General features: G+C 40.5%; 1 protein-coding gene across 1 annotated transcript in view; it reads right to left on the bottom strand.

The window, feature by feature from the left end:
* The window catches only part of IGF1R (insulin like growth factor 1 receptor), a 195684-nt gene that overhangs the window by 150259 nt on the left and 31238 nt on the right, over positions 1-14187 (bottom strand). Inside the window, 1 exon segment of the mRNA XM_037393380.1 lies at positions 12008-12553. Coding sequence (XP_037249277.1) covers positions 12008-12553 — 546 coding nt within the window.

Genomic DNA, 14187 nt, shown 5'->3' with positions numbered 1-14187 from the left:
TATTTCTATTTTTAAATACTTGGGAGGCGCCCCAAAGCTCCTTGCCTGGGTAGATAACCAAGTAGGTGCTCCAGAACAGTGAGATCCAGTGCACGATCTGGCACAGGCAGGCACATCCAAACAGCAAAACATCAGAGCAGCTAAAAAGGCTATTAAGAAAACTATTAAGAAAGGCTTTTGAAATAATTGCTTCCTCTAAGCCAGGACAGACAGTAACTTGGGGTGTTGTTGCAGAAAAGCGTGTGTGTGAGTATACAAATACACACACATATATATATCTGTACGTATTCAAGCACACCAAAATGCTCTAAGCAGCACTATGGTTTATGAAGAATAAGACAGTCTCCTCCTTGTTCCCACAGTTCGTTTCTGCCTCAAGCAAAGTTGGTTGCCACTCTGGTTGCTCTCTCCCTCACCCAAATGGTTTGCATAGCAGATTTGCTGAAACATCAAGTTTTAACCAGGCCCTAATCCTGCTGACTTTTCTCGCAAAACTGCTGGAAAGGAATTCCTCCTGGCAGCTGCAGAGCCTCTGCTCATTAGTTTACCAAGCAGCAGCAGAATGAAACAGACAGGCACATCATTTCTGTACTGCTGCAAAGAACAGCAATAAGGACCAGGCAGGCAAAGGGAAGGCCCCCAGTTTCTCAAACACGTATGGTAAGGGGAGGACAGAAAAGGCAGAGGTCTTTAAGGAAGACAGGAGCAGGGCTTGCAAGAACCCAGGCAAGTTACTGCCGCACTTGCCACTGTTGCTGGGAATACAAGCTAGGAAGAAACTCTCCTTTCCCTTGAAGCATTTACTAGTAAGATTTGGGGGTGGGGGATGTCATCACTGTAGGTTGGTGGCGGTTGGTTTTTTTGGGGTTTTTTTCTAACTCCTGCTTTAAGGCTTCGTGTTTAACCAGGCACGGCACAGAGTTAGACGCACCAATTCCAATGTCTCCTGGTTACTTGAAGAATGAGCAGGGTAACATTGCAGAATAGCTGTCCACTTGCTCACGACATTCTTTGTCCAGACAGCACACTCGCGTACAGGTCAGATCATGCAGCCCACTCAGCAGATACAGAAAAGGAAATGTGTTTACTTCTTGCTATGTAATTTCATTGAAGTAACCTTATTACAGATACTGTTTATTAAGCTTGCTGAACGTAAACAAAGTACAATCTCTTGAGAGGATCTGCGCAGAGCTTTGCACCATTTATGGTGACTGGTAAGCCCTGTGTTGTTCAATAACACTTCCTCCTCCTCCCTCATCCCAGGCTGGCTACGATTTTAATAAATATTTAATAAGTAGACAAGAAAAACAAGAAAGCTTCACAGCTTGAAGTTTTCAGATACTACATGCATGATGTTGAATTTACCTAACTGGGAAGCATATGGACACTGTATCCAGAGCCCTAACAGCACACTGATTTGAGTGCAAGTAAAACAGTGCCACGCTACAGCCACTGGTTCACAGAGCAGAATGTTCCTTTTAGACCAGGCAGCCCAGTTCTCAAGTCACAAGAAGATAGAGGCTGGGACCCACGATCACCACAGATTTCAGTGGCCTGCCACTTTCTCTAGGCATTGCCCTACTGAAAGATTTCTGCAGCATTCCCCACTCCACAAATGTGCATGTGCACACACGCACACCCCCCACTCTTTCTTACATGTATTTCACTTCTCTCCTAAAAAGATCATCTGCCACGTGCAGACAATTCTAATCATGTGAAAAAGCTTCCTAAGGGTAGAAAAGAATAAAATCTTTGCCCAGGAAGAATATGAATTTTTCAGTCTGTAAGATATATTAAATTACTTATATTCTCCTGTAAACCAATTGATCCTAAACCAGCCCTTGAATTTAAAAAACTCTACAGCTGGTTTGCTGGAAGGGGTATTTTTTTTCCGTGCCACCACTCTCTTCCTTTACTGGAGCAAGGTATTACTGATTATTTTACTTTCTGTTCCACAGAAGAGAAATGGATGCACACGAACAACTGCAGAGAGTAGAAGAGGAAGAGCGCTTGATCTCTGAATTAAGGATTTGCATACTGGGTTTTATCTTTAACACCCACTGCAGTATTTTATCCCAGACTCTCTGATCACAAAAGACAGAGCAGACAGTGACTCACTGCAATTTCAGTTCTGCATGTAGTGTTTCACGTGGACCAGTCAATTCTGATTCTGCCAAGCAGACTTCATTAAGCACTTAAAAGTAAACCATCTTCTCTAAGAGAGAATTCCTATTCATCTGCTGCCTTCATGAGAAAAGCTCCAGAGATGGAAGGGAATTTACTCAATGTTTCCCCTTTGTGTTGTAATGATTTAAGATTCAATTAATACTACATGGGGAGGCGCTAATTCTGAAACACCTGCCTTCGTGATAACCGGATTAAGACCTCCAAACTTGCTCCACTCCGAACAGCAACAGCCTGCCAAATGACAGCAGTTGTCAATATCAACCAACTGGAGGCTGGGTTTTCCGTTACATCCTAGACCACTTTTTAAAGAGGATTCCCTGCAAAACAGGAGGAGGAAAAAAAGAATTTCGTTAAAAAAAAAAAATAAAGAAAAACACACTTGACAGCTCTGAATTTGTTTAGCCAGAAGTCACAGCTCCTCCTCTGCACACTTTGAAGGCTGGAGACTGGCAAAGCTCCTATCAGATCCTTTCAAACCCCTCACAGGGAAGAGATAAAGCCAAATAAAGGGTAACGCCACCCACAGACACAGACCCGCTCTCCTGCGCACTGGAGGGAACAGCCTGAAGACAGGTTTTGGGGCAGAAGGCTGGGCAGAGTGGGAGCAGCGGGGCTGAGCAGCTGGTTTCATTGTGAGAAAAACCAGGAGGTTGGAGTTTGGTGCACTGTTCTTCCTTCTCCACCCCCTCCCCTACAACACAGGGGTTTCTCTGGATGAGTTAGGGCAGCATGAAGCTTACCGCACGAACGCAAAGTGCCTCAAAATTAAGACCATGCTTGTCTGAAATGTAGAGAGAAATCTCTAGACCGCTGTGCCAGCCCAGCAATTAACACAGCAAAACACTTTCCCACCTTTTTAATGCCACAGAAGCTATTTCAACCACAGAACAAGGAGCAGGTTTTTGGGTTTGTGTTTTTGTTTTTGGTTTGGCTTTTTTTTTTTTTTTTTAACCTTTACACCCCTTCACCACACTTGCATATTGTGACCTATTTGAACCACACTTAAAAGCTGGATCCAAGTGCTCAGTGATACATAACTTCCATTTTAGTGAAACAATCCATCTGCTCCATGTGACTCAGAGCCTGCTTTAAGAATGCAATACTGTTTAGGCCAACGGTTGCACCGCACAAAGTGTTTTGTTCACATGCATTCCTTTGGGATGACAGAGCCTATCCACGGCCTGTAACGGTTGGGGCCTGTGGTTTTTTTCCCCCTCATCCGCTGAATGCTGCAGTGACTAAGCTGACAAAAATTCCTAGCCAATTATAAACCCACTTAAAGAGACAGGCAGTCCCCCTGCAACCTTCTCTTGCCATCCTATACGGGAAGTTTCTATACATAGAAAAACATCTCCTCCTCCCAAGGCCTGCATTGATATAAAAGACTTCTCTCTGCGCGCTCAACACTTCAAACATGCTTCCTAAATGGCATCATTTCCCAAAACTATAACCTTCAATCATCCATATATATCACTCACATATCAACCGGAAAAAAAAAACCAAAATAGGAGAAACAGACGCTAGTAAAAACTTAAGAGAAGCCATTAATGGAGGGACGATGAGTGTGCTGGGAAGAGATGAGTCTCGGCAGCTATAGAGCACTGTTTATAAAGAAGAGAACGGCTAAGCGCCTATAAACCCAATAATGTTGCAACAAGGAAAAAAACACATCAGGAAGGTCACACTGGTGTACAAAGTAGGAGTCTGATCCACCTAAGAGCATAAGCTGAACTTTAACTAGCAAAACAAGAACTTTTGAGTTGACTCTCAAATCCCGCTGAAGATGCAAATCAGCAACCAAATTCCAAAATACTCCAGCCTTCCCAAGAGGGATCCTCAAGTCATGTGCTCAATTCAACCTCGCCTGCACTGTCAAGGGCTATACAAATGCACTTAATAATTCACCAGGGCATCCAGAACTACACTTTGGGCAGGTAACTACAAGTTCACTTTGTCCAGCAAGAAACAGTAAACAAAAAAACCCAAAACACAGAGAATGGCATATGGTTTCCAGTTTTGAAAACTCAGGTTATGGGCACCTCAGACCCTTACTATTTTATGGTGGGCAAACTACTTGCTAAATCATTTTTAGCACTCGGCTGATAGCACATGCACATTCCATCCCAAATGCTGAAAACTTTGCTGGGGAGGGGGGGGAAGAGTCAGTCAACAGCAGAACAGGCTGAGCTCACCTTAGAAGAAAGAGGCAATTGAACAATCTGTATTAACATACTATTATCCAAGCATCTTCTTTATTACAAGTTAATTCTCAGAGCCATAAACAGTCTTGAGAAGGAAATCACACTATTAGTGGGAAGGAAGGCTAAACAAAGGCTGTTTCATCACTGTTTAACACTGAAAAACTTGTTTGCCACATGAAAACAATTTATTAAAATGCTTAAGGACAATTCATTCCTGCATTCATGGGTGTTTGGGGAAGGAAAAACAGGAAAATGGTGCCTACAAATCAAAATTTTTAGAGGGCATGGTTTCTATCCAGAGTTGAACCTCAATGTTACCTTTACGCCTTATGAAAAGTAGGCTGGCAAATTCAGTAAGTTTGCTCACATGCCTGTCCACCTCCAAGCCTCCTTCTGCCCATTTCAGCCAAATTCAATTGCAGGTAAGTCATCACAAAGGATGTATTTTCTACACAATCCATGGAAGTGGACAGCTGGGTGGAGGACAGCTCTCTTTAGGGCCCCAAAAAGATAAAAGACTACAGCTCAAGTTCACCCCTCGTTAGACATGCATACAAACATTAACTGTCAAAACAGAAATCTCCAGAAAAGCTAAGTCCTTGCATGGATAAGAGCCACAGACAGAACTGCAGAAAATACTAAGCCACGCTGAGTTTGCCTTGTCCCTGCGACATTTGCAAGAACACAGCAAAAACACAGCTTTCTGCTGGTTTTACACTTGACATTTCCCTGACATTTTCCCTATAATGCCACTAGCTATTCCCAGCTCTCAGTTGTTTTGCAAATTCATCATAAAAATAAAGTCTTACATTACATGTAATTAACTATCCAATACAACTGTCTATTCCATTAACAAACATTTGTCTAATATGTATCAATGGGCCCTGGAAGTCCACATTAAGCAGGTTAATCAAAGATTCAGTTCACGTTCAGATGCATATTTAATTTCATAGATTTAAAATGGTACTGCTGCATAGGAAGGTAAAGCAAAAAATAATAAAAAATAATTCTCTAAACTTATCCTCAGTCTCCTGTAGGATGAAAGCAAGTTGCTAAGAACAGTAGATTTCAATTAAAACCAAAAGCATTCTGGTTCCAATCCCACCTAGCACAAGATTATCAGACTTGAGAAACATCACTAAGTACCTTTAGAACGGTACTGAGGTTTTTAAGCTCTTTTTTGTTCGTTTGGAATAAACAAGTAACATCTTAGAAACCCTCACTGAATATGACTGTAGACATCATTTACCTATCTCCCTTTGCTCCACAGCCTCAGGCCCACTGAGCTAGGAAGCCCGTTCCCTTTTCCCATGAGCCCCCATATAATGAAAGGTTAGACCAGGACTTCTTTTCAAGCACTACACATTAAAAGACTGAACACTGTATGCGTGACAATCTAGTGATGCTTTTGTATCTTCTTCTAAGAAGGACTGGCATTGTTTGTCTTCCCCACCCTTTACCACAGAGCATCAGAGAAACTGAACTGAGAAATTAACATACATGCAACCCATAAAACCAAGGAATGGCTGTTTCCTGTAAGTGATCTCCAATTATATTTTTATAGTTGTTTTTCTGACAGTGAAGCAGTTGCTTGGCATGAGATAATTCAAGCAAGTCCATATTGTAGTAGCAATAAAGATTACTCAGGATTTCAAAGTTTCATGAGGCAAAAATCTGAAGCCATGGAATGACAGGCACAGTATGGATCCAGAAGGTCTTTCTGTCCGGCCAGGTTTCAACCACAGCACACTCTTGTTCAATTAGAAGTATATGGTGCGTTTACATAAAGCACAAAAAATTGCCTCTGCTTCCTAGCTCCAGCAAGTTTGTTGTGGGATTAACTTTAGCACCGCTGATCTTCATTTTTCCTAAATCAGTACGGTGTCTATGCAAAACAGATTTAATACTACTCAGAATAAATGGGCATATACATTTAACCACAGTGACTACCACTTACAAGGTACTGCATTCCACTGAAATCATGGCAACATTTACTGTATCATTCTGCAGCACATTGACTACCCCTCCACATTATCAGAAACAATACAAAAAGAAATAAATTTCTCCAACAGCATAGACAGTCACTACAGTATGTCTACACATCACCTGGTGAACATAAACACACCTCTGGACTGACAAAGCAAGTCAAAGGAAGTGTGAAATACAATGTAGAACACTAACTTTTTTTTATTCTTTATTCCAGAAAGTGGGGAAAAGGTCTAAGGTTTTTAAGGCTTTTTAAAAGTTGGGGTTTTTTTAACCTACAGCAAAGTGTCATTGATGGACCTAGTTAATTACATCAAGTCTTTCAATACTGGAAAACAAAATTCTGAAATGTGAAGTAATCTCAAAAACACCACACATCTTTGTGCCAAAAGGAACTAGGAAGCCAAGGTGAGTATTCAACATTAGCACCTAATTTTTGGTGACTAGGGCAGGCTGCAAGATTCAAGATATTCTACCCAGGTTATGGCATTGTGCACCAGAACAAAGAAAAATGGCAAGTATATATTTGTTTAATTTTAGTCCTTTTCTCAGAATATAAACCACTGCTACAGTAATTAACTGCAGATTGGCCTCAACTGCTCTGCGGCCATTCCAGCTTACTAATTAAACATGCACTCACAGCCATAACAAAAATTCTGGGAAACCTCTGGGCTGAAGAGCAGGTTTTGCAGGAGGGGAGCAAAAGTCAGGCAAAAAACTTCATTCAGAACAAAAACACTAACAAATTTTTTTAACATGCTCCAGATTTTTCTAACTCAGTGACACCAGTCACTGTGTTAGTGCCTCTTACAAGTATTTTTTTCTACCCTTCTTGTTTATTCCTTTCAGCAGATATTTATTTGCTAGAGAGTTTGCTTACCAACCAAATGGACAAACAACCTGTCCATTTCAAAGTAAGTTCAGGTTTATATGGTACTTTTATTTTTTAACACAACAGAGGTAGGATTGGCAATACACATACTAGCTTTGCTTAACATTATACCACATCAAATTCATTTGCTAGAAGAGTAAAACTTTTAAAGCATCTTGGCCTCTGCTGATATGTAAAATTTCTACTATGTTTCAGAGTTTAAAAAAAAAAAAACAACAACCAACACAGAAAACCTTAAATGAAGCAAACAGAAAAAAGCATGCTGATGTAAGTAAAAGCACAATAAGTGTAATCTGATTCAGTACCTCCGGCTCCCAACTTTTTCCTCTCTCTGCATGTCTACACAGTTTGTGCAATTTCTGAAGGACTGGAGAATGTAGTGAATACTGCTCAGAGAGGGAAAAACAAGGAGAGAAGTGGGGGGAAAAATTCCAAAACATGGTTTTCACCGCTACTCTGCTGAAATCAACAGGGAGCAGATTCCCAGATGGCGTACACTGGTAAGTAATGCACAAGTCAATGAAGCTATGTCAAATGACACCACTCAACTGCATTATCTTTTGAGCTCCGTGTAAACAAACAGGAGCAGATTCTGAATATTTGTGAGAATACATCATGTTACTGTCTCCATATGTTTAAACATTTTAGTAGAAGTTACATATGGACCACTCTTCCCACTCACTGTCATTCTCTCCCTCCCATTCCTCATTCCCCACATAGACCATATCTTTTCAGGCCACTGTCAAACCAATTCAAAAAGGAATAAGGATACATTTTCATTAAAAACATTTTGTGCTTAGCCGCCATCTGCTTCTTTATCAGCCTCCAAATCCTCACATGTCTTTTCCATGGTCCTCAGTTTCACACATTCAGAAGCTGAAAGTTTTCTTCTGTTGTTACTGCAAAGCACAGTCTATGGGAGCTATTGTTTTTCACATCAAATTTGCCTCTTTCAAAACAAGTTTTTAATGCTTATGACCCTAACCCATGTTCTCTCTACAATGCCAATTTAAACCCACATTCTTTTATGCCAGTGGCAAATCTAATCTTGGAGATCCCTCATGCACTTCAGATACTCACCTCCACTGTTTTTATGGGAAGCACGGTTATTTCACCCCTTTTGTGTGGCACTGTAACTTGCTCTGGACCGAGACTTCCAAACTGCACTCTTAGCTTCAACTGCAGCTTCTGTGCCAGAGGACATTACCCCTTATAGCGAGTATTAACACTCTGCCCTCCCGGTAACCAGACCCCTAGTCTTTCTTTTATCCAAGTAGGAAAGGAAGGGTTTCTGCTAATACCTGACAGAGAGCATCTCTAATTTAACTGGGGGGTGGATGGAGAGCAGAAGAATAATTAGGATGAAGTTAAAAAGAAAGAAAAAAACCCCACCCATACACTACATATACATGGATCACTGCTAGTTTTGCTATTATTCCCACATAAACACTTGGATTAGTTCATTTCTCATGGCCCCAGCAAAGGCAAAAGTGTCTTATGAAGGGTTAGCTGGACTTGTCTGAAAAACAACACAAGGGTTAGGGTAGACAAGGGATCCTGCAGGCAGGCTTTCAAGGTTTTAATTTACATTTGATTTCTGCAGGCTTACAAAGGCCTAGTGACTAAGGCAGCAGACCTCAAAAATTAATTATCAGCAAAAGGAATACAGAAAACAATGAAAGTTTTCTTTCCAGTAGATCAATGGACAGGCAAAGCAAGCATGTCAGAGACTAGCCTTTCAATAGGTACAGCAGGAACCGTTTTTCTGTGTGATGAACCATCACATCAATCGCTGAGCAAGATGCAGGCAGCTTCTATAAACATGTCCAGCAGTCACAACTGCCAGGAGGGGGGGGGGGGAAAAAAAAAAAAAAAAAAAAAGAAGGAGAAAAAAAAACCAAACAAAACACAACACAAAAGGCCATAATCTTATTTGTATGTCTGGACACTCAGGTTTTATCTTTTCCAACTCCACCTGTGCCCCAAAGCACAACCACTGATGCCAACAACTTCAGTACTCTCCTTCTATCTTGGAAGATTCTTCCAGGTGGCCCCGCAACCCCAGTGAAGTACAGCTGGCATTTGATAAGGCAAAAGAAAAGTAGGTGCAAGTCAGAGAGATGATAGCACGCCAAACCCAACACAGGATGCCACAGCTCCAGTGTGCAAACTAGTAAGGCTGCTGCCTTGGGGCACTTAAAGGTAAAGGAATGAATACTACGCAGAAACCAGGGCAAGAAACTGGCAGAAAAGCTGCTGACGCTTGATGCTGATCCTTAAAAAAATAAAATAAGTTACAGCTTCTTTGTAGCTTGTTCTGCTATAGAAATGTCAATGGATTATTCTGTCAAACGCAGCATATCCTTCCCTCTCTCCTCCCTCCACCCTCAACATTGTTCCTGCACAAGTTATATTGAAGGAAGCACAGGGTTCTTCCTTTGTTTGTGAGCAAGAAAAAGAAGGAAAAAAACAACTTCCACTCAACAGCAAAACTAAACAGAAGCCAGACTACTTAAAGTACTAAGTGTTCCCACACAACATTTACCCACCAACTTCAGATCTTTCAGCCTAAAACCTAAACAAGGACAAAAGAGATTTAATATACACTCCTCCACACATCCAGAGCGAAGAAAACTAAAAAGGCATAAAGGAACCCTGAGTGATAGACAGCATTTTCAGTTTAACATTACTGGGACACACAAGGAGAATGTCAGGGTTAAATTAAATAGTACACTACGAAAATATTCCCTGGGAAATAACATAGGTGTCATCTCTCTACTGGTATGAAAATGCTGACTGAAACACTCAATAACTTAACAGTCCTTGCTCCTATTCTTTTTCATGTCTTGTGTCATTTTGTACTGCAAGAGCCCTCTCCAGATCAGGAAGGAGTTCATTGCCAAAGCGTCCAAGAAATGTTGCAGGAGAGACAAAAAGCTTCCTTTTGAACAACCGCACGTTTATACCTCCCTTGTGTTTCTTCAGAACAGAAGTACTTCTGGGTTTTGTGTTTGTTTTCTTTTTTTTAGATGAATGGCTGGCAAATTTAAAGTCTTCTTCCTTGAAGTCAATGGCTTATCACAGCAAACAGATTAAATAGGTCCAATTTGCTCACCCTTTTAATTGATTAGAACTTGATCATTTCTATACACACTCTGCATCCTGAAATACTCTAAACCTTCGTTGTTTTTCCACAGTGTAACGCTCTTAAACCTTTCAAGGCTCTTTTCCAATACCTTTCTTCTTCACAATCGCCCACGAAAGGAAGATGAAAGCATATAGGAAAAGAAAAACACTATCTACACCCCTGCCTTAAACATGCTGCCACCACAGTATAACTGATCTCATTTTACTTAAAAAATCTCTTCTCATGTTCATTTGGGATCCAAATTATTTTAACACTCCCCTAGAAGTCAACAAGCTTTTCTGCACATTATTTTTGCCTACTCCAAATAGCCAAAGCACACAACAGAAAACAAGTAAGTTGTTACAGGTCATTAAATACACTCTAGTTACATCCATTCAAACTACTGAAGGCAATGAGGTTGCACAGGAATCACATCGGTCACCCTCTGTAGACAACGGAGTTACACTCTTTTAAATCACAAAGTCTCCCAGTAACAGGCTGAGGAGTCTTCTTTTCTTTGTTTAAAAACAAACTTTATTTCCTATTAAAAGTATCTGCAAAAGCACAGCCCCACAAATGCCTTTATTCAGAGGTATTTTTGGCATGTGTTGACTGAAACTGCTCGACAGGGTGCTTCAATTTCAGTTCTAATTAAACATGAGGGCTTCACGTGTCCCTAAATGAAGGTAACCTGAACATAGCCCTGGTCCTGTTTTCTCTCACACCGTGGTGTTTCCTACCATTATAGCAGTTTTGGTCAAGACTGCATGCAGAATTTAGGGACTGTTCCTCCCAGTGATGAGTGCTTGTAATTAAGCCCTACTGATACTGCAGGGCTCAGCTTTCGTAAAGTTACAGGATGAACTCAAAAAGCCTGCCATATAATCATGTTATTTGAGTAAACTATGTATTTGTTTATTTTTAAAAAGTGAGAAGAGATCAGGTTTTGCTTTTGCTAATACTTACTATCAGAAAGACATAAACCCTGTCATGCCAGGTAAGAACAAAACGGGCAAGGATAATTTCACTGAGTCAAGATATCCATTGACTCTCTGACACTACAGACTGTAACGTAAAAATTGACTTCAGTAAAAAAGTTCTTACATACACAATTTACCAGAACAGGAATTTCTGAAGGTGCATGCCAAGGGAAGGAAAGAAAAAAGTCAAAGTCTGGTTAACAGCTTCAGTACAGCAATGACTGGCACACACATAATGTCACTTCAGCAAGGAGGAGACAGCATTCAACAGCCACCTCCTGCCAAAGTCCTCAAGGAAGGTAAAACTGGTTCCAGCTTTGCTATAATGGGTTTAGTTTTACACTTCCTTTGCATCTTTTCCATAGGGAAGTAACCCAGAAAGTTTTGGGGGTTTTGTTTTGGTGGTGGGTTTGGTTGTTGTTGTGGTTTTTTGTGTTTTTTTTTTTTAATGAAGTGAGATGATCCTATACTGGTTAAGAGGGAATCTATTTGTGGGGTAACTGGATACCTCATTACGTGGACTACATACAACTACAATAGAAGTTTAAGTTGCTAAAGAATTTAAAATAATCAGAAAATTAAACCTTTACTTCAGCAAGAGGTGACAAAAACACACTATCTACTCAAATCTTACTTTTCTGGCAGTGGTTCGTGGTCCAGCAGCGGTAGTTGTACTCATTGTTAATAGATGTCTTCTCACACAATGGCTTCTCTTCCATCGTGCCTGGGCACAAGTCCCCACATTCCTTGGGAGGTTTATTCCCAACGATGTAGTTATTGGACACTGCATCTAGGATGAGAGACCAGTCCACTGTGGAGAGGTAACACAGGTCAGAGTTCTTCTCAATCCGTATGGCCCCGCGGGTTATGTTCCTCAAGTTGTGAAGCCCAATCTCTTTAAGATTTGTCATTTCAAAGATAACCAAGGCATAATTGTAGAAGAGGTTCCTCCCACGAATGACTGTGAGGTTGGGGAAGAGATCACTGAGGCTTTCCAAGCCTGCCACACGGAACAGCAGCAAATAGTCAGTTATGACAGTGAGCTTTGGGAAGCGGAAGTTGCGGTAATCCTCTGCTTTAGAGATGAGCAGAATTTGAAGGAAACCCTCAATTACCGTACAGTTCTCCAGGCGTTTCAGCTCATGGATATCATTGCGAATGTCAACATTTGGCCCGCAAACTGAAAAATGTAAAAGGAGAAAGAAAAGTTAGTAAATGAGGCCATTGAAAGCTTATGAAATTGGAATGCAAGTAGGTTATTCTGATGGCCATAATTTTTTTTTTAACTTCTTAATGAGGATGCAATGTTAAAATAGGAATTGAGTACTTGATTTACACCTACGTTGAATATTCATCTCATTTAACCTATCACTATAAACACTACCAGGACCAGCGCAGAGATGTAAGCTATCTATATTCTGCAACAGACGGAGAAATGTTTTATTGTTGCTGTTGAAAAGAGCTGCATTAGACTGAAGAACGTAAAGATAAAAGATAAACCTAATGCATTTGCACACCCTGCTTCAAGTAACATCGTGACATGTATGACCACACCAGGGGTTCAGCCACGTGACTTCAAACAAGTTCGGCAGCAGAGTGATCCACTGCTCGTTACACTACTAATATCCCCCCACTCCCTCTAAGATACACGCACATAAAGGGGAACACTTTCCGGAAAATAACAACATATTTCTCAAATCAGTCTTTCTTCCCAAGGTCACAAGCCAAACTAGCCCTAATTCTTGAATGCTAGTCTCGCAATAGATTAGCAACAACACAAAATGCATAGAAAGCTGGTCAGCACTTCACACACTGTGACTGGGAAGAAAAGGAAGTGCTTGGACTTGTAGCTAATGCACAAAATTCCAGTTTGCATGTTCCAGGGAACCAAGTTTCGCTGATTTTGACACCAAGACTAAAAAAAAAAAAACTTCTTGAGTTCTAAGAAACACAGGATACATTTATTTACAAGAACATACAGCATCATAGTGAGGAATTTCCCTTGTAAGCAGCAGACTGAACTCAATGCACTCAAGAAAAGAATGACCAAAAGGATTATTCCCTAATAAATCTGTGTATTAGGTTTTTCATACTAGACATATACACAAAATAAAAATTTTAAAGGAGCTGGAAGAAAAGTGTACTAATAATGTAATAATAAGACACATAAAATGCATTTTAATGTAAAACAAAGTACTACGGAATGTAGAAAGCTGTTGTACTTGGAAAACCTCAGAACCGGTCTTCTGTGGAAAACATGGAAAAAAGATTCCCTGGAATAGACAGTAAGTTGCTTGTAAGCAAAAACAGTAAAATGCCCATTTAAGCAACCCAAAACTTAAATAAACCCCAAGCAATTCAATTTTGTGGAAAGGTTCTCTTTTTATGCATGCTAGGCTTAATTATTTTAACAACGTTTTTTCCTCAGACAAGGAAAAGGTCTAAACAAACACTGGAGCCAAAAAACTTAAATTCTAACCCAGACAAATTGTCCAGAGATTCAGAAATTGCACTGACACCACCAAGCAGCTCTTCCATCCCACAACACTTATCTAAGGCTAATAACTTAAGCTAACAAAGGATCCAGAACATGAGCATGCTAAAACCACAGCAACTCCAATGCCCGACAAGGACTTAAAGACTTTTAAGTCTTTAAAAGACTAAAGGACTTTGTTGTTAGAGGGACAACGTAAAAAAACAACAGGCGAGATCTTTGTTAAGAAACAGATGTTTTCCACACAAACTATTACCTAATCTTCCTTCTGTGAAGTTCCAAGCTGAAAGCAGAGCCTAAATGTGACTTGCTGAACTAGA

Source organism: Falco rusticolus, chromosome 7 (genome assembly GCF_015220075.1).
Source record: "Falco rusticolus isolate bFalRus1 chromosome 7, bFalRus1.pri, whole genome shotgun sequence".
NCBI classification, from domain to species: Eukaryota; Metazoa; Chordata; class Aves; order Falconiformes; family Falconidae; genus Falco; species Falco rusticolus.
This window is presented reverse-complemented; position numbering and strand designations above follow the sequence as displayed.